Raw genomic sequence first — 27,568 nt, forward strand, 5'->3', positions numbered from 1 at the left:
GCGATACACACTTGTGATATATCACTATCACTCATTGAAGTCCACACAATAATATGTAGGAATATTTCAACTTCGTATAAACAACACCAACCATATTTTCAGCATTATCTTTTTATTCGGGTTTCAAAGCAAGAACAACATTTAACCATTGAAAGGTCCGTTATTTGTTGTTGCCTTGAATGAGCTGTTAGTCCACGGCTTACTTTGCACCTACAATTAATAAATGAAATCATAAATTATTTTATATAATAATAATATATACGCTTTATTGTTAGTTAATAGCAATTGTTAGTATACAAATCTGCGTTGTGATATGAGTAAGATGGAAACATTCGCTCCAACACAACCTGTAAGTACTCATAGGCAAAACGAAAACCTGACCTCTCCTCCATGTTGCGTTTTGGCGTACAATCACATGTAGGAGTACGGAAACAGTTTCTCATGAACGTATGAAAGAAACTATTTACAAAACATAGCACACAACACAACTTAGAAATATTAAACATAAATCATCATTGATACATTTACTATGGGTCATATCTTCACATGAACAACTACAAACTAACGTCATAGCAGAATCAGTTGAATTTGTATCCACCAATCAGAAGCCATACAGACTGTAAGCTCAGTGTGTGAGCATGGTACTTTCAAATGAGGAAGTGAGTACGATGCAACGCTGGAGAATTTTAATCCTGAATAATATTTTGGTATTTTACATATGGTAATGTCAGCTTTAGCTGAACTGAAGTAGGGAAACTAGTGTTATTTTGTAAGACTTCACCAACTGGGTGTTAAGTATCTCAAAATGAAAAAAGCGTTCGTGCAACCATTGTTATTGTTCAGTTTTCGGTCAGTGTATTCTTGTGAAGAAATTAACACCTACATAATTAAACAACAAGGAATTGAAATATTTGCAGATTTGCACTGCGAAGAACACATGTTTTCTCAATGATGTAACGCTAAAGCTTCACAAATTATCACTACATATCATTCGGTAACTGCATCACTCCTATCTCTGAATAGTTAATCTGTGTTACGTCGCGTTTTGTAATGTTGCAAAGCATTTACGTATTTGTCTTACCTCTGGAATAAGGTGTAGGTCTACTGCTTCCAGAGTAAGGCTGCGACTGTGTCACTGGAACTGTTCCGGGGTAAGGTGGGGGTTGATTCACAGGTGTTGCAGCTCTCATCGGTCCGGGTGGAGGAAGAGTTGGTGCAGGCATCACAGGTTTTCCATGTCCAGCCGGTGGGAGCGGAGTCTGTGGCTGTTGGATACTGTTGGAGTTTCCCACCACAGCCGGTTGAGTCAACACAGCAGGCTCAATGTCCGGTTCTGGAACTTCATCTGGTAGGTCAACTAGATGGTGCAATTCAAACTCTTCCACCTTTGCAACATATTCAGTTGCAGAAGCCATAAGTTGCTTGAAGACATCAGAGGTGAATGAAATACTCTTTTTCACCCCCCGGCTATTCCAGTTGGTGAGATGGGTATATATCACCCCATTGAATGAATTTATAGACAAGTAATGTCTTTCAGCGAACAGGAAGCTGGTGTGGTTGCTGTTAGCCATCTTCAATGCAGAGGAAGCAATGATGACAGGAAAGGAGTTGGTGCTAGTAGTTATACTGATTTCTCAACCGTATCATTTCACACATCAGAGTGCGCACCTTTTCCATGCACCCCTATCCTTTGAAATCCATATTTTTAAGGAAAGTAATCAATAGAACAGTTTTTACAAACTGCAATGTCATCATCATCATCATCATCAATATATAACACTTGATTTGTTCTTTACATTCCCAAAACTGCAATGTCACTGGTATGTTTCACCTGGTTACTTCTCTTTCATCTCAAACACCTGTACATTAAAGATATCATGTGATCTATTCAGTTCACGCTGTAATAACACTGACAAGTTTGAAAGAATGCTTTTCATCTACACCTGTTCAAAACTTCATCACATTATAAGTAATATTTTTTACCATGTCATCTTTGCCTTTTACAAATTTTGTTCAAAACCTTAGATCAAAGTCATGTATGATGAATAAGTTTCTCAGAGTTCTATACAATAATAGCTTTATGAATCATTACCACTTTACTTTGTAACCGAACCAGTAGTTTCAGTAGCACACAGAGAGGTTGCAGATAGGGTTTATGTATTTAACTTTGAAGATTTGCATTTTTCTTCACTCACAAATTGCAATCAAACACACTTGGTCGCATGTTTAGCTATCCTCGGGCTCTACTCACACCATCACCAGCAGAAAGGTAAGTTGAATTTTTTTATTTATTTATTTTTTTTTATGATATCATTAGTTGAAATATGAATCATTCACAATATTTATTTAAAACAGTTGTTCTTTAAATGTAAAATTTCTATTTTTTATTACCATGATGGAGTAACACAAGATTCTATAAATAAGTATAATACATGTTTCTTTTCTTTATACAGGTGCTTGGTCATTGTCAACCATAAACATTTAAATGGTGAATAACCTTTAGGTAAAATGTCTACTCATAGCACTTGTTTAGTGTTTACTTGTGAACTCTGTAATCAAACTTTTAAATATAAACGTAATTTAGTACGCCATGAGCAGTATTGTGCTCGAGAAGATGCTTTGTATACCTGTCAATATTGTCAAAACAAATTCAACAGAAAAGACAGTTTGAAACGTCATACCAAGTCCTGTAAACAAAAAGTTGTCTATTGTCGCCAGTGTCCACATTGCTTTCAATATTTCCTCAATGAATCAGACTACCAAAACCATATAACATACTGTTTGTCAAACAAAACTAGTCATCATAAGTGTCAAACATGTCAACATTCCTTTCGCACTAGTAAAGCCTTGAGAATGCACAAGAATGAAACTGGGCATGATATGATAGGTAGAGGTAAGGCTAAGAAAAGGACTAAAACAGCTACTGCATCTGTAGCTCCACCTGATTCTGACACTGACAACACAGCTACATTTCAACCACCACAGTCTCCTCAACCTACTACTTCTGACAGTGATGCTTCCAAACCATGTACTAGTCAAGCTTTAAATGGTGATGTCAGAGATTATGATTTTCATGATAAAACTGCTACTGATGCATTAGAATTTCTCGTGCGGGAACAGATTAATGTTATTTCAGCTCTTGAATCAGAAATACAGGAAAAAAGATCAATCAAATGGTCACTATGTCTACATATCAAAATGGAGAAACCAAATGAGGATGCTAATTCAAATTTTCATGAAGCCTATTTCAGAAGTGAAATGCAGATAGCCACACAAAGCACAGATTTGATTGATCAATACCTTGAAGCTGTAAACAAAATGTTGCAAACTTTAGATGACTATGAAGGAGTGCATTCAGGGTTAAATGTGTCTGCTATTGTTATGCTGAAACTCACTGTTGTGAAGTTTAATCCATTTAAAGGCGGAAGCTACATACCATTGCCTGCAAGTTTGGCAAAACATACTAGATGTATTACAAATATCAAAAATGAAAACAATGATTTATGTTTCCCTTTATCCATTGTGTCCAAATTTTATCCAGCTCCACAACACAAAGACCGAGAAAGTCATTACCTTCCATATTTGAATACACTTAACTTAGCGGGTTTTACTTTTCCCATGACTTTAACACAAATTCCTCGTTTTGAACAACTCAATTGTTTGAGCATCAATGTGTATGGTTTTGAAGATGATATCTTGTATCCCTTGTACATCTCTAATCAGTTCAATGTACAAGAACATTGTCAGGTGGATTTGTTGTTATTGACTCAAGAAAGTGAACCAGATGATTTTGAGGGAGTGCTAGGGTTAGAAAATAATGAACAAGCCATGGATGTAGACAAAAAGCCTAACACACATTACTGTCTCATTGAAAATTTAAATGGGTTAGTCAGAAGCAGAAATGGTAATTGAAACCAGTGTTTTTTGTGTAGGAAATGTTTGTGGCAATTCACTTCTTCAGATAGACTAGAGGCTCATAAAGCCTACTGTTACAAAAAGGCTCAAAGAGTGGTTTTACCTAAACCAGAAGAAGCAGTGTATCAGTTTGGGTTAAGATCACAAAGCAAGACTGAGAGGGCTAAATTTTTGATTGTAGCTGATTTTGAAAGTTTATTAGTAGCAGAGAGAAACAATACTTCACGCGTGAACCGTCATGTACCCTGTGCTTATGCTTACAAGGTGGTGTGTACTGATGAACAATACTCCAAACCTATTCAAACTTATGTGGGGGAAAATGCTGCAGAACATTTCTTTGAAAATATATTAAAAGAATATGATGAGATTATGAACTTGTTTGCTTCAGTTAAACCAATGCAGCTTACCAATGAAGATAAAATAACTATTGCAAATTCAACTCACTGCGGTTTATGTAAACAGCTGCTTGGATCAGATAGAGTATTAGATCATGACCACTTGTCTGGTAAATTTAGACAAGTCTTGCATAAGAAATGCAATCTTAACTTTCAGTTAAGAAAAAAGGTAATCGTGATGTTTCATAATTTGGAACATTATGACGCACATCTTTTGTTCGAAGTAGCACACAATTTTGGTGATCGAGAGATTTCTGTCATACCTCATACCACAGAACAATTTCTATCGTTTACTGTTGACAATAAGTTGGTCTTCTTGGATTCCTACAAATTTTTACAAAGTTCTTTGGATGCACTGACACAAAATCAGTTAAATAAAGGACTTGATTCTTTCATTAATCTGAAAGAAGAATATCCACAACATGTAGACTTATTAACGCGAAAACTTCCATTTCCATATGAATACATGGATTCATGGCAGAAATTGCAGGAGAAGAAATTACCACCAAAAGAAGCTTTTCACAGTTCATTGACTGATCAGGACATTAGCGATGATGACTATGCATTCGCTCAACAGTTGTGGTATACATTTGTATGTCAGTCTATGTCAGATTTCATGAGATTGTATGTGACAGTAGATGTCTTGTTACTAACTGATATTATTGAAACCTTCAGAACTGGTTGTTTAACTGACTATGGACTAGACATTTGCCATTACTATTCCATGCCAGGTTTCTGTTTAGATGCTGCTATGAAAATCACAGGAGCAAAATTGGACTTATTTACAGATGTAGACACTTATAATTTCATTGAAAATTCTATTCGTGGTGGAGTAAGTGTCATTGGTAAAAAGTATGCAGAAGGCAACAATGAACACATGGATAATTTTGCTCCTGAGAAAGACACTTCCACACTTCTCTATTTTGATGTGAATTCATTGTATGCCACTGTAATGTTACAACCTCTTCCTATAGGAAATTATCATTTCCTTGAACCTGCTGAGTTCAATAGCATAGACTGGATAAACATAGACACACAAGGAGACCATGGTTACATCTTAGAAGTTGATTTGAAATACCCTAATCATTTACATAATGCCCATGCTGCTTTCCCTATGGCTCCCACCCATGATGATATCCCTTTTGAAGAGTTATCACCCACACTGAAAAATCTTCTTGCTCATTTTAACAAATGTCCCATCGAAAAACTTCCAAAGCAATCTTCAGGTAGAAAACTTTTTTGTACCTTGAAAGACCGCAACCATTATGTCGTTCATTTCAAAACTTTACAGCTGTATTTGAAACATGGTTTGGTTTTGGATCACATACATAGAGTGCTTAAGTTTAGCCAGGGCCCATGGTTGAAACCCTATGTTGAACGAAACCTGAGTCATCGTAAAAATGCCAAAGATGATTGTGACAAAGACCGTTACAAATTAATGAACAACTGTGTTTTTGGCCGCTTCTGCATGAATAAACGCAAGCACAAATCGGTGCAAGTGATAACACAAAGATCTAAACTTCAAAAACTAACGGCCAAAACTAACTTCAAACAGGTCAAAATTTATTCAGACGAGGTGGTTGCAGTGGAAATGGAAAACACAAAAGTTGTTTTAGATCAACCCATTGCTGTTGGTTTCACCATTTTGGATCTGGCCAAATATGAAATTTATGACTTTTACTACAATGTCATGCAGAAACAGTATGGACATGAACATTTGGATTTGCTCATGACAGACACAGACAGTCTTTTCATGCAAGTACATGCAGCTCCACATGAACATATCCTTGATCCTTATGTTTTCATGAAGCAAAATCTCCATTTGTTTGACACTTCCAATTATATGCCTGATGACTACAAGAGGTTGTATTCTGACAAAAACAGAAAAGTCACAGGTAAGATGAAGGATGAAGCAGGTGGAAACATTATCTTTGAGTTTTGTGGGTTAAAATCAAAGATGTATTCTTTTTTGATGAAAACAAATAAAGAAATTATTGAAAAGAAAACCGCTAAAGGTATTAAAAAATGTGTTATCAAGAAATTTCTCAGACATCAGATGTTTAAAGAGTGTCTATTTGACAACAGAGCTGTCACCTGTTCCTTCCACCTGATTAGATCTTTCAATAATACCTTGTACACAAATAAGGAAAGCAAAGTGGCTCTGACATCCGTAGACAACAAACGCTTTATTTTGGATGATGGTATTCACAGTGTACCTTATGGTTATTCACCATCAGATTGAGTCCAGAGGAAAGAAAGAAAACTGAAGTCTTTAGTCAGGTATATGCTTTTTAACACATATCTTATCCTGCTAAGTGTATCTATCATTCCTTTTTTTATTTTTTTTTTTTTTATTTTTTTTTTTATGGTTAATATTAATCATACTTATTAAACTTGTAAGATAATTTGATTTGGTGATCATTGATGTTAATTGCAGTTTTATTTTTCTTCAACAGGATGGCAGACACTCGGGATACATATAGAATAATGCAACATTTGTCAAGGACTTTTCCTGGTTGATGCTCATCGAGAAGATCACCAAAGACTATTTACTGTGACAATTATGTTTGTGTTGCAAACAGTGCTAATTGCTAGCAGTTGACATTTGTGTGCAATCTAAAGAGATGGGGAAAACATTCACATCAAACTTATATACACCTACCAGAGGTTTATCATACGTGCTGTTCAGTAAGGAATGCTGTATGGAAGAATAAGAAACTGTGCACATGACACAGTATATACCATAAGAACTGACAACTATGTGTTTGTGTAGCAAACAGTGGTAATTGCTAGCAGCAGTCATTAGATGTTGTGTGCAATATCAAAAGAGATGTGAAGAACATTTGATCCTCAAACACAAAGAACTCATAATAAAGTTCCATCTTTTATTCCTTGTTGTACATACCATAACAATCAATATGATTTCAGTAATACGATTCCAATGTTTTGGATTTGTTCATCCCAGGCACACCTTGTGATGCTTTTCTTTTCATGTATAAAGAATTTTTAACAGTCTCTGTTTTCTTTTTCTTATGTATTTTAGTGATCAGACGATTGGGTACATGTAAACGTTTTAAGAGTTTAAGAAACCGTTTATAGGCTACAGGTGAGTGTTTACCTCGTGGTGACAGAATAAAAAAACGAATCATATCTACAATGTTTGAATTTTTCACAACATCTCCATTTGACAAAACTAGTTGTAAATTTGAATCTACATCTAGTTGTCCATTTTCTATGCTCTTTTTCACTAAGAGCCACATTGACATCAATTTCCCAATAGTCTTGGTAGAAGTAATATCTTTTATTAATCGTACAGGAACTTGAAACAGGTGTTCTGGTTTCTTGCTGCATACTGGTTGATCCATGTTGTGAACCTGTTGTGAAGTGTCATCATTATGTGGTTCACTCACTTTCTGAGGCTGAGCTGTCTGTTGTGTCTGTTGAGCTGTCTGATGAGCTTTCTCTTCTTCTTGTTTTGTAATGAATCTCTGGTAATTGTCTCTTGTCAAAAGAATCATTGGCTTGGACATCTTGTATAGTGGTTAGATAGGTTAGATAACTCCTTATGCAAATAGGAAGAATTGAATGGTGTAAGATGAGGAGCTCACGTTTTCTGTGTCTACTGACACCCTTGTTGGCTAGCATGCGAATGGTCTTTTTGCGACGAGACAACCAAGTTTTATCTTCTTCCGACACCTCAATGTTACCCATGAGAATATTATACACAAGTGTAATAATTGATAGGAATTGATCTGATGAAGCATGAGACAGCATAGCCTTTCTCTGTATAGGATTAGCATCTGCCAACACTGTTAAGAAACTTACATGATTTTTTATCAATCCACTCATGATGATGGTGTAGTAGGGTGGCTATTCCGCTTTCAAATGAAGAAACACATGTTTAGTTATTGTTATTTATCCCCACACAAAAATCTTCTTTGCACTGGTTACAATCATGCGGTGGGTCACTTTGCCAACTTTCCAGCAAATCTTCACCCTTAACACACACAGAGCTAGTGTGTTTTGTGACTTCGTAATCTTGTAAAGACATAGCCTTTTGAAATATATTATTAGCTACCGCTCTGTCATTTTCAGTACTGAAACATTCATATCCTACCCTTCCATCTATCCATATATCTTCAGCCAATATGTTGTGACACAGTCTGTTATTCCACAACAAGTCTTTAATGACTTCAGTCCATGAGTCATAGTGATGTTCTATTTGTAAAGCAGCATAATCGTCTCCCCACACTGACACTGTAAACAACATTCGAGAAGCTGTTTCTTTCAATGTTGTACCATTCTTTCTGTGTTTTTCAATAATGTTGATGGCACAGTTCCTTTCTTTCACTGCATACATTTTGTTTGCTGAAGGAGAGGTGGCTGTAGTAGAATGAGTGAAGTGAAGTGAATTGACTGTTATATAAGGTTGATAGTTGTTGAAAAAACATGATGATTTAGCATTTATTCACAGTTGTATGTTTCGGAGCTGCTATCATGTTGATATAGTTACAATGAGGAGACAGTCTGAAATGTTCAGCCATTGGGTCATCTTCTGATAGCCACTGTGATGCATAAAGTTTACACTTGAAGCAGTAGACTTTATCATATTGTCCAGTGTAAATAAATCCAGCTTCAGCCATGGCTTTAGGCGATTGTTTGATCTGAATTGGCCATGTCTTGAATGAAGCCAGTCTATCATTAAACTTTTCTCCATAAGGAGAATTATGTGTCAAACCAACACAATCTGCTTCTGCATGAGGAAAACATTCAAATGGCCCACATGTATCCATAGTTCTGTTCAGTTCAGTGGTTGTAAATGAAATGGTGTATCAAATGCATCTATGAGCATATTTAAATCATGCTAAGTTATTTCTGTGGTAGGTAGACTGTACACATTCCATCATCAGTAAATATGTTGGTCCTTAAACGTCCATACTGTTCATCAGCATAAGGTGACACATCTAAGACAAGATAACCATATTTCTTTCCTCCTACTGCATCTTGAAACGATTCAGCAAAATACTTAGCTTGACCTGGAAATACTTGCGATGCTAAAATCTTGTATTCATGTGCTGAACGTGGATTGGACAACAAGACAAAGTAATGTGTGTTCAGTGACATTGTTCTTGCATATTCGCCTTTAGGGTAGACACTTTGCATAATGTTGATCACTGTAATCCCTAAATGATGTGATAGTGTGGTATACAGATCTAAAATCAAAGGACTTTTACAAATTTGTTGCATGTAATCATCCAGGACAAGTAAACATTGTTTGTCTGATTCATGAGAATAAGCTTTCAGTTCCTCTTCAGTAGGCAAGTGATCTTGAAATCTAATATTGGAAACACTTTTTTCAAGCTCTGAATAAATGTCTTGCCACACAACATAACAGTAAATAATCAAGTGAGGTGGTGGATCAAACATGGTATCTGCTTGTTTTATAAGACGAGCAGTCCAAACACTTTTACCACTAGAGGATCCTCCAGCTACAGAAATTGTAGTAGGTGTATGAAAGGGTAACAGACATTCTTCCATGGTGAGTTGCACACTTTGCCTGTGTATTGTACTAGTGAGTTAAAACCTCACATGACTTCTTTTTTATACAAAGAACAACCACAGGATTTAAACTAAGCTACTTTTTATTGTGTTTTTACTTGCCATGCAAATATGATACATAATTTCATTGACAAACAAAACAGGATGGAGTGCAATATTTAAAATAGCGACAAATATATTGTGATACAAACATATCATTCCAATTAAAGTTTTGTACATCAAACTGATGATAGAAATGATGAAAAGTCCAGTTGGCACTGAATTTACATAGCAGATAATACAAACAATACATTCCACATACATTTGAATCTACTGATTGTAAACGTATGCTACTGTAGGTGTAGGAATGAACATAAGACTTTAGATAACTATGAAATACATCATCTACAGGTTCAGCTAAACTATCAAACAGTTCTACTTTATTTCCTTTAAGATAGATAGCAATCCAGTGTCGACCTTTCTTGCTTGTAAAGTCAGTATTTACAATAAGTCCAACTCCTTTCCTTATCATAGAAACTGACAGTATAGGTAGGGTGTCTTTGGCAAACACACCCAAAACATGATTGTGTAAAACAGGGTCACATTGTAGTGCACATGACAGTTCAGTTGCTTTCATCTTCTTTACTTGATGTAAACATTTCTGGCTCTATCCACTTCTACAATAGAGTTTCTTTCACTCATGATGATACAGCTCAATGTGTTTGTAAGAGCAGATTTAAATTCTATTTCTAGTCTAACATTTCCTGATTTGACAAGATTAAGATAGTCAGTACCTATTTCATCAAGATGATAAACAAACAGAGCACTTCCAAGCAAGAAGTTCTTTCTTGAAATGAAGTTTCCTTTGTCTTGACTCCAGTATTTGAAGTTATCAAATAGGTTGAGATAGGTGTCTGCATCATCTGAGGGAGCAGCTCTTCCAGGGACACTTACTCCATTGACATACAGGTTAACAGTTTTAATCATGCTAGATTGAAAGTTAAAAGGATTCTTAGTATACTTCCCATTGAAACTGTCACTGTCTACAAACCCAATGGTATACTGGTTAGCAATAGGGTTTGAGATATTGTCTATGGTATGAGTTAACTGTGAGACCGGAATGCTGGTGACCTTGACCTCAGACTTAATGAAAGGATAGAGAGCATTAGAGTTGTTTTCAAACAAGGTGTTGTGAGCCAGGATGAGTGCAGGGTTGACTTTCAATCTACAAATTTTGAGATAAACATCCAACAGTTTAATACTGTACTCTTTATCAGCTACCCCACTCATCAGACAGAAGTCAGGAGATGATCTGAAGAATTTCAAACTCAGGTCTACACCATTAATCATGTGTCTGTTCATGTCAAACACATCTTCAAAAAGATTGCCAGACATGGTCATTTCTTTGCTCAATGCAATAAAGTTTGCTCGTGTTGACAACCCACTGTTAGAGCCTGTGACTGGATCAGTGGATTCAATATCATCATTATCATCTCCTTCATCTTTATAAAACAACTGTGAGCACAGTTGAGTTGATTTTGCATCAGCTCCATACTTCAGCAATGCTTTCATCATGCTCTTGTAAGCATAATGGTTGTTTGTGGAAGAAACCAATTGTCCATTGAAATAAACTGACAGTGAACTGAAGATGGATTGAAGGAACAGGTTCACACAGGAACAATGTTCATCTTTTGCTAATGGTGTTCCATCTACATGAGTAACCTTCAGTTTCACATGTAGTCTTGTTCTCTTCAAATCAATGTAATCACTACCTGAATTGGAAACATGGAATTCCAAAGGTGCCGAATCATTGATTTGACTAAGTGGACGAACATTTTCATAGTAATGTTGTTGAATACATGTCTGAAAGGGTGGCAGGGTAAATAAGTTCAAAGAGTCCGGAACTACTTCCTGAAAACTTTTACTTGTCAGCAATGCCATAATGTTAACTGAAGATATCGTTTTCTTTCACAGGACTGCACTTCAGCACATGAGCTGTCTTTGAAGGGATGGTACATGTGCGACGTATCTTCTTGGTTGTGACCACTTGTTCTCCTGCAGCTCTTTTTAAGGACTTGTGACGTTTCTCTTTGGCATCTGCTCTTTCCACCACACTTTGAGGTTCAGAAGTCATCTGCAGTTTGACATTAGTCTTGACTTTTGATGAGTCTGGTGAGTGTGATGTAATGATTTTAGGTTGAATTTTTCCATTTACAAGAGGGGAACTGCTTGTCATGTGTGTTTTAAAGTAATTCTGCCATTTGTTATAATCAGGGACATAAAGTGGTAAAGACTCCATATCAGTTGGTAATGGGGTAACGTTGAAGGTGAAGTGTGAGGTGTGTCTCCTCTTTTAAGAATGAGAGAGGTGTTCCATCACTTGCTTTTATACATACTTCAATGTCTGGAGATTCTTTAACCATGACATGAATATTGTATTCATTGGCAAATTTGAAATTAGGTCCCTCTCTCAAATCAATTTGTCTCAACAAAGGAGCTTGAGTATCACCTACTAATGAACTGTCGCATAAGTTACACAGCACATCTACATAAGGGTTGTTCATGTGTGTGAGATCAGTCTTTCCAAAACTCAGTTCAGTGAGAGAAACAACCCAAAAACCATCAAACACTAATCTTTGATTCAGTTTCACTCGAAAATGATAAGGAGAGTTTTCTTTAAAATATTTACTTTTAGAGTCTGAAGACTTCAGAAACACATATTTCTCCATTACAAGACTTTCAGTTGACTTTCTTCCACATAAGAATCGAAGGAACTAGGCCAACCTAGCCAGTGAACCAAAAAATATGTCTTTCCATTCATCCGCTTCTTTTTTAAAACCTTTTCCACCTGCCACTCAATATCTTCTGCTTTATCAACCTTCTGCAGTTCATTAGTGTAAAATGTGCCTTTGATCATTTCATCATGAAAATCTTGGATTTTGTAGAGAGGAATTTCCTGTCTCTTGTAACGGTGAGCTACTTTAAACAATTCCTGTGTCCACTTCAAATCAAGTTCCTTGCTGAATGCTCTCTTCAGATATGGAATGCGAACAATGTCACCTACTTTATATTTGAATTTCTTCCTTTTGTGGAGACTTTTCAGTTGGTTCATGTAAGGTTTGACATATACATGTTCCCAAACTTTCAGTTCATTAGCTTTACTGACTTGAGCTGGAGATACACCAGGTAGAGAGGAATGTAATGTATGATTGTAGTTGTGTACTAGTTTAGGTAGAACATCTAGGTAGTGTTTGGTGTTGTTGTGAGTCATGTACCGAGTGATCAAAGATTTCAATGTCCTGTTAAAACGTTCCACATAATTACTTTTAATGTTTTCATTGTGTGCAATGATATGAGTTATGTTTTTCCTTTTTAAGAATGAGCGAAACTCTGCTTTGAATTCTGATCCATCATCTGTACGTACCTTCTTAGGTTGTCTAGTATTCAGTATTTCCTTGAAGGCTTTCAACACTGTTTCAGGTTTTTTATTGGTTAAAGGTAGAACAAAAGCATATCTGCTTAAGATATCAATAGCTACCAGCAAATATCTTATACCATCATTGTGTTTGCTAAATCGTGAGAGATCCGTTAGATCCACATCAAACATTTCATTGATGAAATTGACTCTGACTTTCAATCTCTTGAACTTATGCTTGACTGGTTTATGTAAAGTATATGCATCTTGATTATTGACAAATAGTTTCACCTTCCTCAATTTGATCTTGTGTGGTTTGTTTTTCGCTAATTCATCACGAAGTTTTGATGGACCAAAATATGCTCCTGGATTTTGAGCATTGAAATAATACTTTTCCAATGCTTTCTGTTGCTTAGTGCTGTTCTTCTTTCCAGAATTCATGATGAATTGAAAAAAAACATGTTTTACAATGAATATATAACATAATGGAAACATACATTTACTGCTTTATTTGTACTATATATACATACATAATGATATGATACATGTTTTAAGAATTGTTTGTGCACACTGTTTAACATTGAGCAATAATAAAGCGGTTCATCGCACCAACTTTCATAAAGTTCTAGAGCTGAGAAATATAATCATGTGAAAGTGATTACCAATATAATTTCATGTATGATACATAATATACACTGTGACATGTGTGCAACATGACAGCTGCTTTACATTATTGAGGTGACAGACAGTTATTCCATAATAAGTTCTTAGTCATGTGCACTGTTCTCAAGTACTGTACCTCTTCTAGTGTGTAGATAAAGAAATAATGTGATGATAACATTGGGATGACAGCTTGAAAGTGACACCATGTTTCTTCTTTTATGATGATCTAATTCTGTGTTTACCACATACACAAGGATGATGTTTGATAAAAACCACTATTGACAAATGTGAATGTTTAGAATTCAGACAGTAAGGATATGACCCTCAAAGTCTTGAGATACCATGTGTTCCATCATACCGTCAGGATCATGATAACACAGACAGTTCATAAGATCCATACAACACACATGACACCGAACCTGACCACTATTACAACTCATATGTCTTAACATATTATTGTGGAGACATATACTACAACCTTTTTGCAGAGGTGTGAGTTTTTCTTCTTCAAATGGATCATCCAACAAAGAATTGTCTAACCATTTACCATCAAAGTAAAACATATTTGGATTCCAGTCATCCAGTGAAGGAAATGTTGTGGATTCTATGATAGGTGGTGTTGTGGATTCTGTGATAGGTGGTGAAGTTGACAGAGTTGACATTAAATTGTTGGGAGGAGTATTTATATCATCCACACTGTAAAGAGAAACAAAAACAAGATAATATAGTTTGTGGAACATACAAGAACATTATGTGAATGAATAGAAATGACAACTTACAAAGAAAGACATAACCTTGAAGGAGACGAAATACCACTTACTTTGGAGGAAAAGCGATTGTTGCAGCAGGAGTTGATTTCTGTTTTAGTGTGCTGTGCTTCTGTTTAACCTTCTTTGGTTTACAATTCATTGATTCCTTGGTAGTGCATTGCTTCTTCACTTTTCCACTCTTCTTAGCTTTAGGAAGAGAACTGTTAGAAGATTTAGCATTAGTACACGCACCGACAAGTTTAGTGTAATCCATCATCAAATTCAGAAGAGCAGGGGATACTAAGGGAAGCTTCTGTTGTACAGTTTTCATCTTCTCTGTGATGTGAGTGTATGTGGATTTGTACAATACACTTGTCCTCATCATGGTTTCATGCAAATGTACTTGAACATTTATGATGTCCCTGACTTCTTGAAACACAGTAGTAAGTAACTGATCTGTGGAAAAGTCCACATGTGGAATGTCCAATATATTCTCTGCCATACTGACTATGTACACAGATGCTTTTCTCAATGTTGTCTGGTTGATAGTGACAGGGAAAGTGATTATGAAATAAGTTTTAAGTAGAAGGTGCAACATGGGATTGTGTAAAACATGAGTTGTATGATTGGACATGGAGTAGAACTACTACCATTTGATTGGTTCACAAGCTTACCCAGTTGGAATACCTTCATTTAATTGTTGAATGTATATTGTAAAGGAATGTTATTGCATCACACCGCAGTTATGCTAAGTATTTCCATGTTTAAGCAGTTGCTCCACAGTTATGCAAAGTATTTCCATTGTTTAAGCTGTTGCTCCACACTGCTCCACAGTTATGCAAAGTATTTCCATTGTTTAAGCTGTTGCTCCACACTGCTCCACAGTTATACAAAGTATTTACATTGTTTAAGCTGTTGCTCCACAGTTATGCTATTGTTTGGGAGATGGAATGTGTATTGTTAAGTTCAGGAATGTTATTGTTTAGCTTGGAATGCTATTGTGTAGCGCATATTTTCCATTGTGTGGCTGTAAGTGATTAATTATATACTACTTGGACCAGACAATCCAGTGATCAACAACACGAGCATCGATCTATGTAACTGGGATTCGATGACATGAGGTTGGACACCATCCAACATATGCAAAGAGGCCAACGCTGCCACGACCTAGCGTTACCCGCTTCTGGGTGGAAGGTGATCTCAACAGGTCGCGGTAGAACCACCATGACGACGATGGATGAAGAACCAAGATCCACCTGGAAACTTGGCTTTCGGAAATGTACTATCGACAAGGCTCATTCCAACAGTTTTGAAGACCTCACGTTCCTGTCTAGTGGGACACTGAGTACAAGTTGGAGCGACATACCGAAGGCCAAAGACAATCCCATCCTCGATATCTCCATGGTATAGGTTCCGATAGATCTGCACTGTACCCTGGATGCATCTACGGCTCGGCCCGACAATCTTATTACCTCCCTTTGCTGGCTCCGCACTCCGCAGTAGCCAATCAGCTATGCCGCCGTTACAACCGAGCTTGCCAGTGTCAACAAAGATGGCGGTTGCTACTGCGAAGTTTATTCGCAGTGCGATTCAGATTTGGGGGAAATCATGCAGACAAACTGACAGGTCCGAAACTTAAAAAAATCACATGCACAACTCCTACCTCTTACAGAGTACCTTTTCATCATTTGTACTGCCAACTGTAATCCTTTAGATAATATAATAATAGGAAGTGAGTTGTGATTGGTTCGCTCAACTTCACAGCGTAGATACCTGATTGGGTAAAAAGCGAGCCAAGGGAGGTGATACATTCATCGGGCTGGGCCGTAGATGCATCCAGGGTATAGTGGAGAGCTATCGGAACGTATACCCTGGGGATATCGAGGCTGAAAGCAATCCATGCGTAAGGAGATATAGCGAGACCCGGAACGTCATCTGAGAAGAACAAAGACACCAGCTTCAACAAGGATTGTTAACTGTCGGGTAGTTTGCTGCGTCCGCGTCTCATCATTTACATCTTTCATAAATTCATAATGTACATGTATAAATGTGTAAAATTATTGTATGTGTTTTGAAAAATATTGAAATATTTTGTAATATGACTATTTATAACTGTGTCATTTATAAACGTGTCATGCTGTAATGTCAGATGAGTTGTCTTATATCTGAACCTAACACCCTTTCCGGAGCAAAGGCCCTCGTTTCATTGCGAGGATTAAAGATTTTTTGTAAATATAAAAATTTTGAGATGACCCCCGACTTGAAACGTTTTCCAGTACAGTATATCCAGACAAGGCCGGACACTTCGGTGTACCCCACTAGCCTACTTTGCCGATCGCTACGCTACCATCGCATGCAATCGATTAAAACTTCATCGAGACATATTAACCAATAGTGATTGACTATCGATCACCGCTCATGACACCTACCAGTTGTTTATTGTTATTCCTACAAGTCGATCACTGATTTTAATCCTACAACTGTTTCATGGTCCGTATACATTTCTTGTCATTACAGTGAGTGAGTGAGTGAGTTAATATTTAACGTCACATCGATCGGAAATCAGTCTCAGGAAAAGTAGCCCTAGTGTTATTCGTTACACTACTACTCTGGGTCTAACAAAACCTTGTAGGAGGTCACATCAGGTAACCTTTGAGCGACCTTTGACCGTCCAGTCAAATGCGAGACGGCTAAGCGGATTTAACCAATCGGACAACGGCTACTGCTTAGGTTTGGTGGGGCTTACAAAATACACTGGTCACTGACAATGGTCTCTCAACGAAGTAAAATCTAACACCATCTAAATCTAATATAACACTGACATTTGACCTGCAGTATATACGCGTTTTAGTTTTTGTTGACATGGTTACCATTAAGTAATATTTCCGCCAGCTGACATGCTTGAATATTGCCCCAAATGCTATACCTATAACGGTTTCTGAGAATATCTCTCTTGGGAGATTAAGAGCTCAAAGTCAAGAAACACACGTAACACATTGTAACACAGTTTCCGTTTTCAAACAAATTAAGGCATGCATGCATGTCCTAAATCAAGTACCAAATTTGTTTTCCCTAACTGTGACGGTTTTTCAGTCCATCTGTCCGCATCTTCTCCGGAGGAAGGAGCTCAAATCTATAATCTATGCATGCATGTCCTAAATCAAGTACCAAATTTGGTTTCCCTGACTGTAACGGTTTTTCAGTCCACCTATCCCCATCTTCTCAGAAGGACGGGGTTCAAATCGACATCCCCTTCCACTTCGTGGCGGGGAATCATAGACTGAAAATATTTTTAAAAAGAAATAGTGCAGCATTCAGAAGCGTTTTGTTTACACATGTTATTGCTAGCTGTGGTAGTTATTGCAATATGTCAGAAACGTGAGTAATGACATCGACTAGAAAAGACCAAACCAAAATCCTCATGTACTTCGAAATTTACGAGGTAAACGAAGATGTGAAACAAGATTGAATGCTTCTGACAGCTATTGGGCATTTGGAAGCAGTGGTGACCCAGTCTGTCGTTCCAAGGCTCTTCAACGTCCACCACCGTATCTCGATTATGGCATCGACATACCCGCTTCAGTTCGACCCACGATCGTCCAGAAGTGGATGATCAAGAGTGACCGCTCCTTCACACGGAGAGTTTCTGCCTGTAACGACTGGATGGGAGACAACGTGTCTATTGACGTCGACACGAAAGTTTTGCTCCGAACTGCGCGCGACAGGTGGACAGATTTGGAGAAGAAAGCGCCATGGTACGGGGTGACATATCCTACACAGGTGGATCAAAATTAGAGGTGGTTCACCAAATTGCTTCCTCACCCCCTCCCACTGCCTATCTTAAATGTGCGGCCATAAAATCTGAACGTAGTTGCCACACAGATATATATTTTCACAGCTTCACCCATGCCTCTTCGCTTACCAGTCCCGCCTTGTGTTCTAATGGGAATGCTATTTGAATATTCTAACGATCGTATTCTTTGACAGATAGAACGATGCTTAGCAGCTATCAAGATATGACAAGACGCGACTTTAGTTTCAAAATTTCAACGCTCGACTCTAAACAGCTCGTGTAACAGGTGTCTATCACGCCAATGCCAAACGTCAGTGCCCTTCCAAATAAACCGTAAACGTCAACATCGTCCTCAGACACTTGCAGAACTTGCAGGAGGAATGACACAGAATTCCCCAAGCAAAGATCCGACGACTTGTGCAATCCCTTCCAATCCGATGTCGAGCAGTGACGGATTTTGTTACCAGGTACCGATCTGAACGCTTCCTTGTATCCACATGTGTGAACTGAATTGATCCTGACAATGAGAACAATACATATTCTACCCAACAAAAGTTTAGATTCACTTAAAGCACTCACTGTATGTTATGTAGACATACGGTGGAAGCCGTCTAAACCGGCACTCATCGGTACTGAAAAATTAATCCAGTTTAGACAGCATGCCGGATAGTAGAGCTGATGATAAATGTACAAGCCAGGGTTGGGGCTGAGATTTTATGCCGGTGTTGACAAATTGCCGGATTGGACGGATGTTGGTTTTGATAGCTTCCACTGCATATTGTTACATCGAAGATGAGTTTCTCCCCTAACTTTGGTTAACCACCTGCAAAACCTATGCATAAGAACTGCACCAGGATAGTGCATAAACATGTTGAGAGACATGTGCAAATACTGTGTATGTGAACGGCTGCGTTTTGGTGTAAAGGTTTGTTAAGGATTCGTCAATTTTGACAGAGATACACTATTTATTGAACACAAGGCAACAATCTTTTCGACGTTGCGATTTTCTTTTACACCAACTCAGTTTACGTGTAAACAGTACCTTTGATTGTATAGAATATTTTGCAAAATCTGATTTAAACAGTGGCTACATTTACATAAGTAAGTGTAAACTTTTATAATGGATAGTATATGTTCATCCGTCTGTCGAATTTCTCTCATCTATAGTTTGGCATGAAATGCATGTGGAACCGGTTTTTGTAAACAATTCTTCATCCAATGATCCAATCGATCTCAAACTTTGCACGTGGATGTTTTGTCAGACAACCTAATCACATCGTAAATCACCGATTTTATGCATTTGTATGAAAGAATCGGTCTATGCAACTGTCAACAAAATAAACAGGAGAACACAGACTGCTTGCAGAGGGAGGGAGCCAATGACCTTTAACAGCGGCAGTGTTGGGTCAGAAAGGTAAATGCACGTGCAGGTCATGATAGTTACCTGTTCACTGCATAGTGATAGACCGTTTGGATTATTCACATGTCATCATGAAAGCTTAAACGTTTAATTAGAAGGTGTTTACTATTTTTAAAAAAGAGAGCAAACGTTGCAAACCGATACATAACATGTAGGAATTTCATGAAACGTACAACTTTTGCTCTTGACATGAAAAAGAACTTCGTGCTAAAATTATGAGAAATAAACCAACAACCAATAAACAAACCCTTGCATAAAAAAAGTAGGCATCCAAAGTTAGATTCTTTTGACATCAGGGTCCTCAGATGTCATTCGCCGGCTATTTGCTAGAAATGAACACCTGTCCACAAGAAAGTTAAAACACGTCCTTGCAGAGGATCACGACATTACTGTTTCTAGGTTTATGCTAAGCAACCTACTGCTCGAATTTGGATACAAGTACAAGAAGGTAACAAACCAGGAACTTGTAATGCGTGAGAGAGCTGATATTGTGGAAATAAGGTGTAACTATCTGAGAGAAAATAAGAAGGCAAGAGAGGGTGGGTTCGAACCTATATATCTGGATGAGACCTGGGTCAATGCAAACGATACTGCTGCCAGACAGTGGCTACCCTCTGATCCCAGTGATGGTAGGAAAATACAAACAAGCAAAGGTGAACGTTTAATCGTTCGTCATGCTGGTTCCCACAGTGGATTCCTACCTGGGTGTGATGTGATATTTAGGTAACAAAAGCAGAGATGGTAGGGACTATCATACATAAATGAACTCAACGCTTTTAACAAAGTATGTTGAGGAACAATTGTTGCCAGCTCTGCCTGACACAAGTCATGTTGTCATGGACAATGCTCCCTATCACAGTGTTTGAGATCCAAACAATAGGTGCCCAACTTCCAATACAAAGAAGTCAGTTATGAAGCAATGGCTAACAAATACTAAATACACAATTTTCAATTAAGGCGGCTAAATCGCAGTTGTACTCTTTGATTAAAACTAACAAACTTCCACCCACATATGTCATTGACAACATGCTACGTCAACATGTCCATAACATAAGGTCTTGAGATTACCAACGTACCACTGTGATCTCAACCCAATCGAACACAGGGGCTTGTACTGCTGAAAATAATTCATCCTTGGTCCAACAAGCGTACACTGATATCCATACACATATAAAGAAGGAAAGGGATGTAAACTTCACCAAGTTCACTCCATTCTTCCATCTGAGTCATCAGTGTCCAGACGAAGGACAACTCGATTAACTGTTTGCTCCTTCAAGTTATCTTTGAACCAGTACTCTTTCTCCACCTTCTTGACATGCTCAACATATGCATGCCAGCGTGCAATGTCAATGTCATATATAGCAGTGTTGACGATGTGCATGACATCATTCAACTTGAATGACTGATTTTTCCGGGCCACTGTACTTTTAAGGTCTCCCCCGATCACGGGCTTGCATTGCTGAAAATAATACGTCCTGAGTCCAGCAAGCGTACACTGATATCCATACACATATAAAGAAGGAAAGGGATGTAAAGTGCACAAAGTTGTCAAACACCCTACTCTCGATTATGAGCGAATTCTGGGTGGGAAATTGTGGAAGATACAGCCGCGATTCTTACTGAAGTAGAACCAGATAAATTCCCTTTCGAGTAAATCCGAACTTATCGAAGTCGGTAAACTATGTACCGAGTAACATTGCTGGGAACTCGGGAAAAGACAACCATTTTCATTTCTACGCCCAAAATCTGCCTGCGAACATCATCACCTCTCCTAGAATAAAAACTGTATTTCACTTAAAAACACCCGATCAGCGAGAACACACAATCTTTCCGTACTCGCTAAATATTCCGCTTTCGTTCTACAACCTCCCATGTGCAATAGGTTATTTTATACCTGAAGTACATGACTTTATTGGGAAATTACAGGTATCGAGTGATCGAGTCCACCATGTTTGTCCTTCACCCTCAATATGCTTGCACCAACGACGATCTGCTCTCTGATTGGTCAAAAATAAACCACCAGTAAATCTTCTATTTCGTGGCGCGATATATCGTGTTGGTGGTTACACTACACCAAATCCCAATGGCATGCTACCCGAGCGAGGGCCATATGGAAACAACTGTGACAGCTGTGATTGGATGAACTAGTGTAAGGTGTTTATGTGTTTCAAAAGCACATCCACCCTGTTATTACAAATGACCACAAATTTAATCATTTAGTGCAGTCATTTTTATCACAATGAGTTATGCTTATGTGTGTACATAAATTTCGAAGTAGGTGACATTTGGTGCGGAGTAGGGGCTTGATGTGATCCGCTTCCCGTGCTTGGAAAGTATAAGCCGGACAAATTGGCCACAACTTGCGTTTCAGTGTAGCTTAAAAGCCAGACTGTACCCAGGTGTACATGGAATGGCAGTTGAAAGCCTGTGTGATTTAAAAAACTATAAGTCTATGGGAAAACGTTGGGTATTGTGTAACCTGTAAGTACATATTTCATTAGGTACGTACATATTTCAGCAAACCATAACTTATGGTTTTCCATGTGGATCCACTGCCATGGAAACGTTTTGGGATGACTGCAGAGGGAAATTTGAAAAGGGAATGGGTAACCCAAGTGGGAAATTAGGTTGCAGAGAGTGGTTGGGAAGCCGTGATATACACGGCATGGACAATGTTTCTTTTCATGGTCGTCCAAAGCAGGGACTGAACAAAAAGGCCACAGAAGTGTTCTGTGCATAGCAAATACATGTTTCCCTGCTGATTTGTTGAAAACTGACAGTTCTGGTTAGAAAACTGAAGTGAGCCATCTTTGCCACAACATTTCATGTGTTGAGAAGGACCATTTAACTGTTGTGAACGTAATATGGAGAGAGTTCAATGTTGACAACATTTCTTTAGCACGAAGGGTGATAAACCTTACAGTTTGAAGTATGTATATATATTATATTGCTAGATCTTTCTGTTCAGGGCTAGTTTCGTGTAAGAATGATCCTCTCTTTGGTGTTGATGTCTCAAATATGCAGCATCTTTTGAATATTGAATCATTTTTACAGTGATGGAGTTTGAATAATTCTATTTTTTTCTAAGCATGGCGGTCTTGATTTTATATTTCTTGTATATTTTAGCTTTAAGTACTTTATGGTGGCTTTTGCTAATCTCATCCATATATTTTTGTAGTGACAGCACACCCTAGCCTTTGTCTCAACATGAACAGTGATTTTGCTGGGCTTTTAAAGTTGACACCCTGGACAGCACTGTGAGTTCTGCCTTACAAGTTCCGAGTAAACGTTGTATCACGAGGTAAATGACCTGCGCGTTGCTTGTTCGTTGCTTCACACTTTTGACTGTTCAGGCTGAATTGAGTCTTGTTTATCTACTTTAAGGCGGAGACGGAAGTCAGTGCATTTTCTTAAATTTGTAAAATTAATTTCATTGTGAGTAATTTTGAAGGTTTTATCCAAATATTTACTTTGTAATAACCAATTTTGCTTCCGTACCATGCACACGAAGGACTGTTTTCTGCATTTAGTGTGATCTCCCACGTAACAGGTAGCAATAGCATCAGAGGTATATGAAGGCCTAGGTCGGAGGGTGCTGTTGTCCCCGTCGGCGTGGCGATATGGGGAGCCGCCATACCGATTGCATGTTCTTGTTTCAGGAATACGCATCCAACTCATCTTAAGAGATCTTCTTGTTATCTCGGAAATGGAGAGGAATTCTTCAAGTCAAGGGAGAGAAAGGAGAGGTGGTCCAACCTCGGGTGCGACCGGACATGCGACCTAAGCGGAGGCGGTGGCCCGAGGATCGGGAGGACGGCGGGATGAACCCACACCTGGTGAGGCCAGCCACCCCACCTATGCTGAGGTGGTGCCCCAAGGAATGGGAGAGCGGAAGGTGGAGTTCAGGCCGGCAGGTCGAAGGCAGATCAGGCTGCACACAAAAGGATTAGGGTGACAAGGCGGGAGTCGCCATCCGTGTCTCCAGACAGGAGCCTGGAGCGACCCTCACGTTGGAGGGAACGTGAGGAGGTTTTCAGAGAAGTAGTCCGAGCCCCCGGAGGATAGTGTGGCGAAGACTGCGCCCGGAAACAAAGGCCGAAAGGAAGAGGCCAAAGTTCCCCAAAAGAGGGGAGCAATGGAGGCCAATCAAGGAGAAGAAAGAGGAACGAATGCCCGCAGTGTGGGACCGCCTGGGTGAGCGGAGTGTCGGGAGGGGGTGCGCCTTGGAGCAGGGGAGAAGCGGCCCCCGTCCCGGTCCCAAGGGAGCTCATCTGCTTGGAAAGGTGCCTGCGGAGGCCCAGAAGAGGGAACCAAGGTGCAGAAGAGGCCAGAGATCACGGTGTCCCGTGGAAGGGTGTGGGACCATCACGCGGAAAATGCAGGACCACGCTTATTTTGCTCACTTGCCCAGGTACTTTGGTCCCTGGTTCCCCCAAGGACGTGCGTCTGAGAGGGACGTCATGGAGAAGGTGGTGCAGGGTCTACACCAGTTGGGGGCGTGGATCCTGGGACCGGGCACGTCCATCGAAGAACTCTACCGGTTCTTTAACAGGAGGGTCAGGTTGATGGAAAACTGCACCCTCCACGAAGGTTCAATTGGGGGGATGAGGCACCTGTGCCGGGCACAGGGGTGGAAGGCACCGGTCAAGTTTTCCCCACATTCCCTGAACTCGCCAGCCTGTCTGAGGCAGTGGAGGGTGCTGCTCCATCTGCTGAACTTTATCTCAGAAGATTGGAGGAGCGAGTTCCGCCTGTTACTAGTTCCAACCCCATCGCAGGCGAGGTGAACCTCTAGGAGCCAGGCGTGGGATAAGGAGCTCATGGAAGTGGACGCTCAGGAGGAGATGTGGCTCCCAGAAGACCGGCCAGCCCTGGAGGAGGAGACTGGGGCTGCCCATGGGGAAGGAGCGACTGGGGTGGACCAGGGAGAAGAGGCCAGCGGAGGAGGAGAGTGATGGCAGCCTGAGCTGGAGGAGGCCACTGTTCAAGGGGCATTGGCATTGCGGCCGGTGGAGGAAGGCGAGGCCCAGGTGTTGGCTCCTGCGAGCGTCGAGGTTAACTGTGATCCTCCTACATATCCAAGCCAGGTCGGTGCAGATCCCAGGTACAGGACCGCTGTACGACTGCACCCCAAGAAAGTGGAGGCCCTCATGGATGGAGTTTTCCGGCAGCTGCCGGGGCTGTGGGGAAACGCTGCTTGTATTGTAGGGGAGATCAGCTTAGACCATTCCGTCTTAGCCAGAGAGCGGAAGCGTCAGGAGCACGCTTTGAGGGAGCTGCTACCCCATGTACCGGCAGGGAGGCCGGTAATTTTGCATGTGACGGGTCCCAACAGGGACGAGGCGGCGGGAGCAACTTATGCACGGATCATGCAGCTTCCACTGGCCCATCTACCCCAAGAACAACCACTGGTTCTCCATTGCATCTCCAAGGGGGAGGAGACAGTCCGGGAGTGGCTGCGAACATTCCCGATCGTGTACTTCGGTTTCACAAGGCAGGTGCGGGGGTTCAATGCCGACCAAGTGGCAGGACTGCAAGCCGTCTCCATGGACCGCCTGTTGGTGGAAACAGACTCCCCTATATATGCCTCCCGAGGGATACAGAAGGAATTCCCCGGCGCTGTTGTGCTTGGTGGGTGACGTGGTCGCCGAAGATAGGGGAACGGCCACTGAGGACTTCCTGAGGGCGGCGATTGAGAATGCCATTCGGCTGTTCTGGTGGTGAGCAGCCTGGGAAGTCACCCTGCACAGGAATGGGGTGTGAGGAGCATGGCAGTTTGTACCCCCAGAGGGGAGGGTGTGTGGCCTGGAAGAAGAGGTGTGGTGAGCTAAATAAGTGTGCAAAACGACTGAGTCTACCGTCAGGAGGGAGGGTGTGCTGAATGATGTCCTGTGAAAAGGGTGGAATTCGCTCAAGGAATGATGAACGATAGATTGTGTGTGCTATCATTTTCCCCCGACAGTGAGATAGTTGGAGGACATGCAAGAGTCGGTGATGGACTATGTGAGCTGTCACTTTTCCCTTCCACTAGAGAGTCGTTGGAGAACACCCAAACCACGGCCCATGGAAATGTTGGGAATGATTAGGTCCACTCGAGGAGCGTGTGGATCTGGAGGAATAAGGCATTGCTCGCGTTCTGTGGGCAGTGAAAGGAACTGTCCTTTGAGTAGGGGGAAACCAGAACAGTTTCCCCCCGGAAAAGGATGTTTTTAGGGTAGTCCCTCAGTGATTACCTAGGCAAGAGGGGTTTAATGGCGTTTGTGATCCGCGGGAAGAAGCCTAGAAAACGGAGGGGGGTGTGGTGATCGGAGCTGTGCGCCGGAAGACCCGAGGTCATGACCCCAAGGCGGAAGGAGCCGGAGACTGCCGATCACCGCAGCGAGTTCGTGGAAGCCATTATTGTAAGTGTCAGCTAGCTGCTAGGTTGAGCAAATTCCCTCAGTTAAGTAGGCATATTCACCCGGTGGAATCCGCGACCGACTCCATTAGGTGTCCAAAGTGATAGTGAAGTAGGAAATCACTAGTCGCAAAACTGTCTACAGGTAGAAATACTGCACCAAGGATACATTAATACTAATATTGCTTGTTTATTGTAAACAAATTACGTCATGAGGATTGTGACGTAGTCAGCTAGCAGTTGTTGACAGTTGTCGATTTTTGTGGCGGATGCAAGTCGCTGTTTTCTGAGGTGAAGAAGTTTCCGCTCCTCAGAAATTCCACCGATACATACCGAGAGCAACACTACTCATGTAAGCGTTCTATTTCCGAGCTTTGCTTGAGACTTTCTTGGGAAGACGAATACTCGTCGATATTGAGTGAAGCGTCCCAGACATCTCTATGGGAGTAACGGTTAGCCGCACTGAAAGAGCCTTAGATTCTCTTTGTATTCTATTGCTATAATATTGGACCCTAGTGATTTTGGCACATGTATATATAATAAACTCTTTTAATGGTTTCAATTACGTGTTGGCAAACACAGTAATTAACTGGGTAAAAAATTGAGTGTGTCCACAGAACACCAGCATGCTACCTGAATGAAACTTCAGTTGCTCATTCTACCGTTACACTGTAATCAGAAAAAGTCACCATTTCAAGATCTGTCTAATATATCTGCTAAGGTCTTTTGAAAGATATGAAATGGTTTTCGAGTTGTGCTCCGGCAACGAAGTCCGCAATGTGTTTATGGAACCGAGAAAATGATAAATCACAAAAACCTGTAAATACCAAAAGGCACCAGTTTTGTGTCTGTCACACATATCTACCACGTTTTACTAACAGATATCAAGAAGTTTTTGAGTTCTGCTCCGGAAATGAAAAACACCTCTCTCACTTTTGAGACTAAATCCGAAACGTTTCCATGGAAACCGAGAAAATAAGAAATCACAAAAACATGTAAGTAGCAAAGGGCACCATTGTAGCTTCTAATTGGTATAGACCCGTGAAGGTCCCGGGGTAGAATAGGCCTTCAGCAACCCATACTTGCCATAATAGGCGACTCAGCTTGTCGTAAGAGGCGACGGGATCGGGTGGTCAGGCTCTCTGACTTGGTTGACACATGTCATCGGTTCCCAATTGCGCAGATCGATGCTCATGTTGTTGATCACTGGATTGTCTGGTCCAGACTCGATTATTTACAGACCACCGCCATATAGCTGGAATATTGCTGAGTGCGGCGTAACC

The 27,568-nt window shown here is 40.0% G+C and overlaps 1 protein-coding gene across 2 annotated transcripts; it reads left to right on the plus strand.

Moving 5' to 3' along the window:
• The first annotated feature begins 635 nt into the window (after positions 1–635).
• Positions 636–16,818, plus strand: LOC137298641 (uncharacterized). 2 transcript variants are annotated; one of them, XM_067830928.1, is made up of 4 exons: positions 636–659; positions 1,115–1,348; positions 11,823–12,020; positions 12,794–16,818. In XM_067830928.1, exons 1-3 carry the CDS (start codon positions 639–641, stop codon positions 11,889–11,891), a joined length of 324 nt encoding a protein of 107 aa, XP_067687029.1. In that variant the 5' UTR covers positions 636–638; the 3' UTR covers positions 11,892–12,020; positions 12,794–16,818. The 2 variants fall into 2 exon arrangements, with proteins under 2 accessions (XP_067687029.1, XP_067687036.1); XM_067830935.1 differs by having other exon boundaries at positions 15,737–16,818.
• The last annotated feature ends 10,750 nt before the right edge of the window (positions 16,819–27,568 follow it).

Source organism: Haliotis asinina, chromosome 1 (genome assembly GCF_037392515.1).
Source record: "Haliotis asinina isolate JCU_RB_2024 chromosome 1, JCU_Hal_asi_v2, whole genome shotgun sequence".
Taxonomy (NCBI): Eukaryota; Metazoa; Mollusca; class Gastropoda; order Lepetellida; family Haliotidae; genus Haliotis; species Haliotis asinina.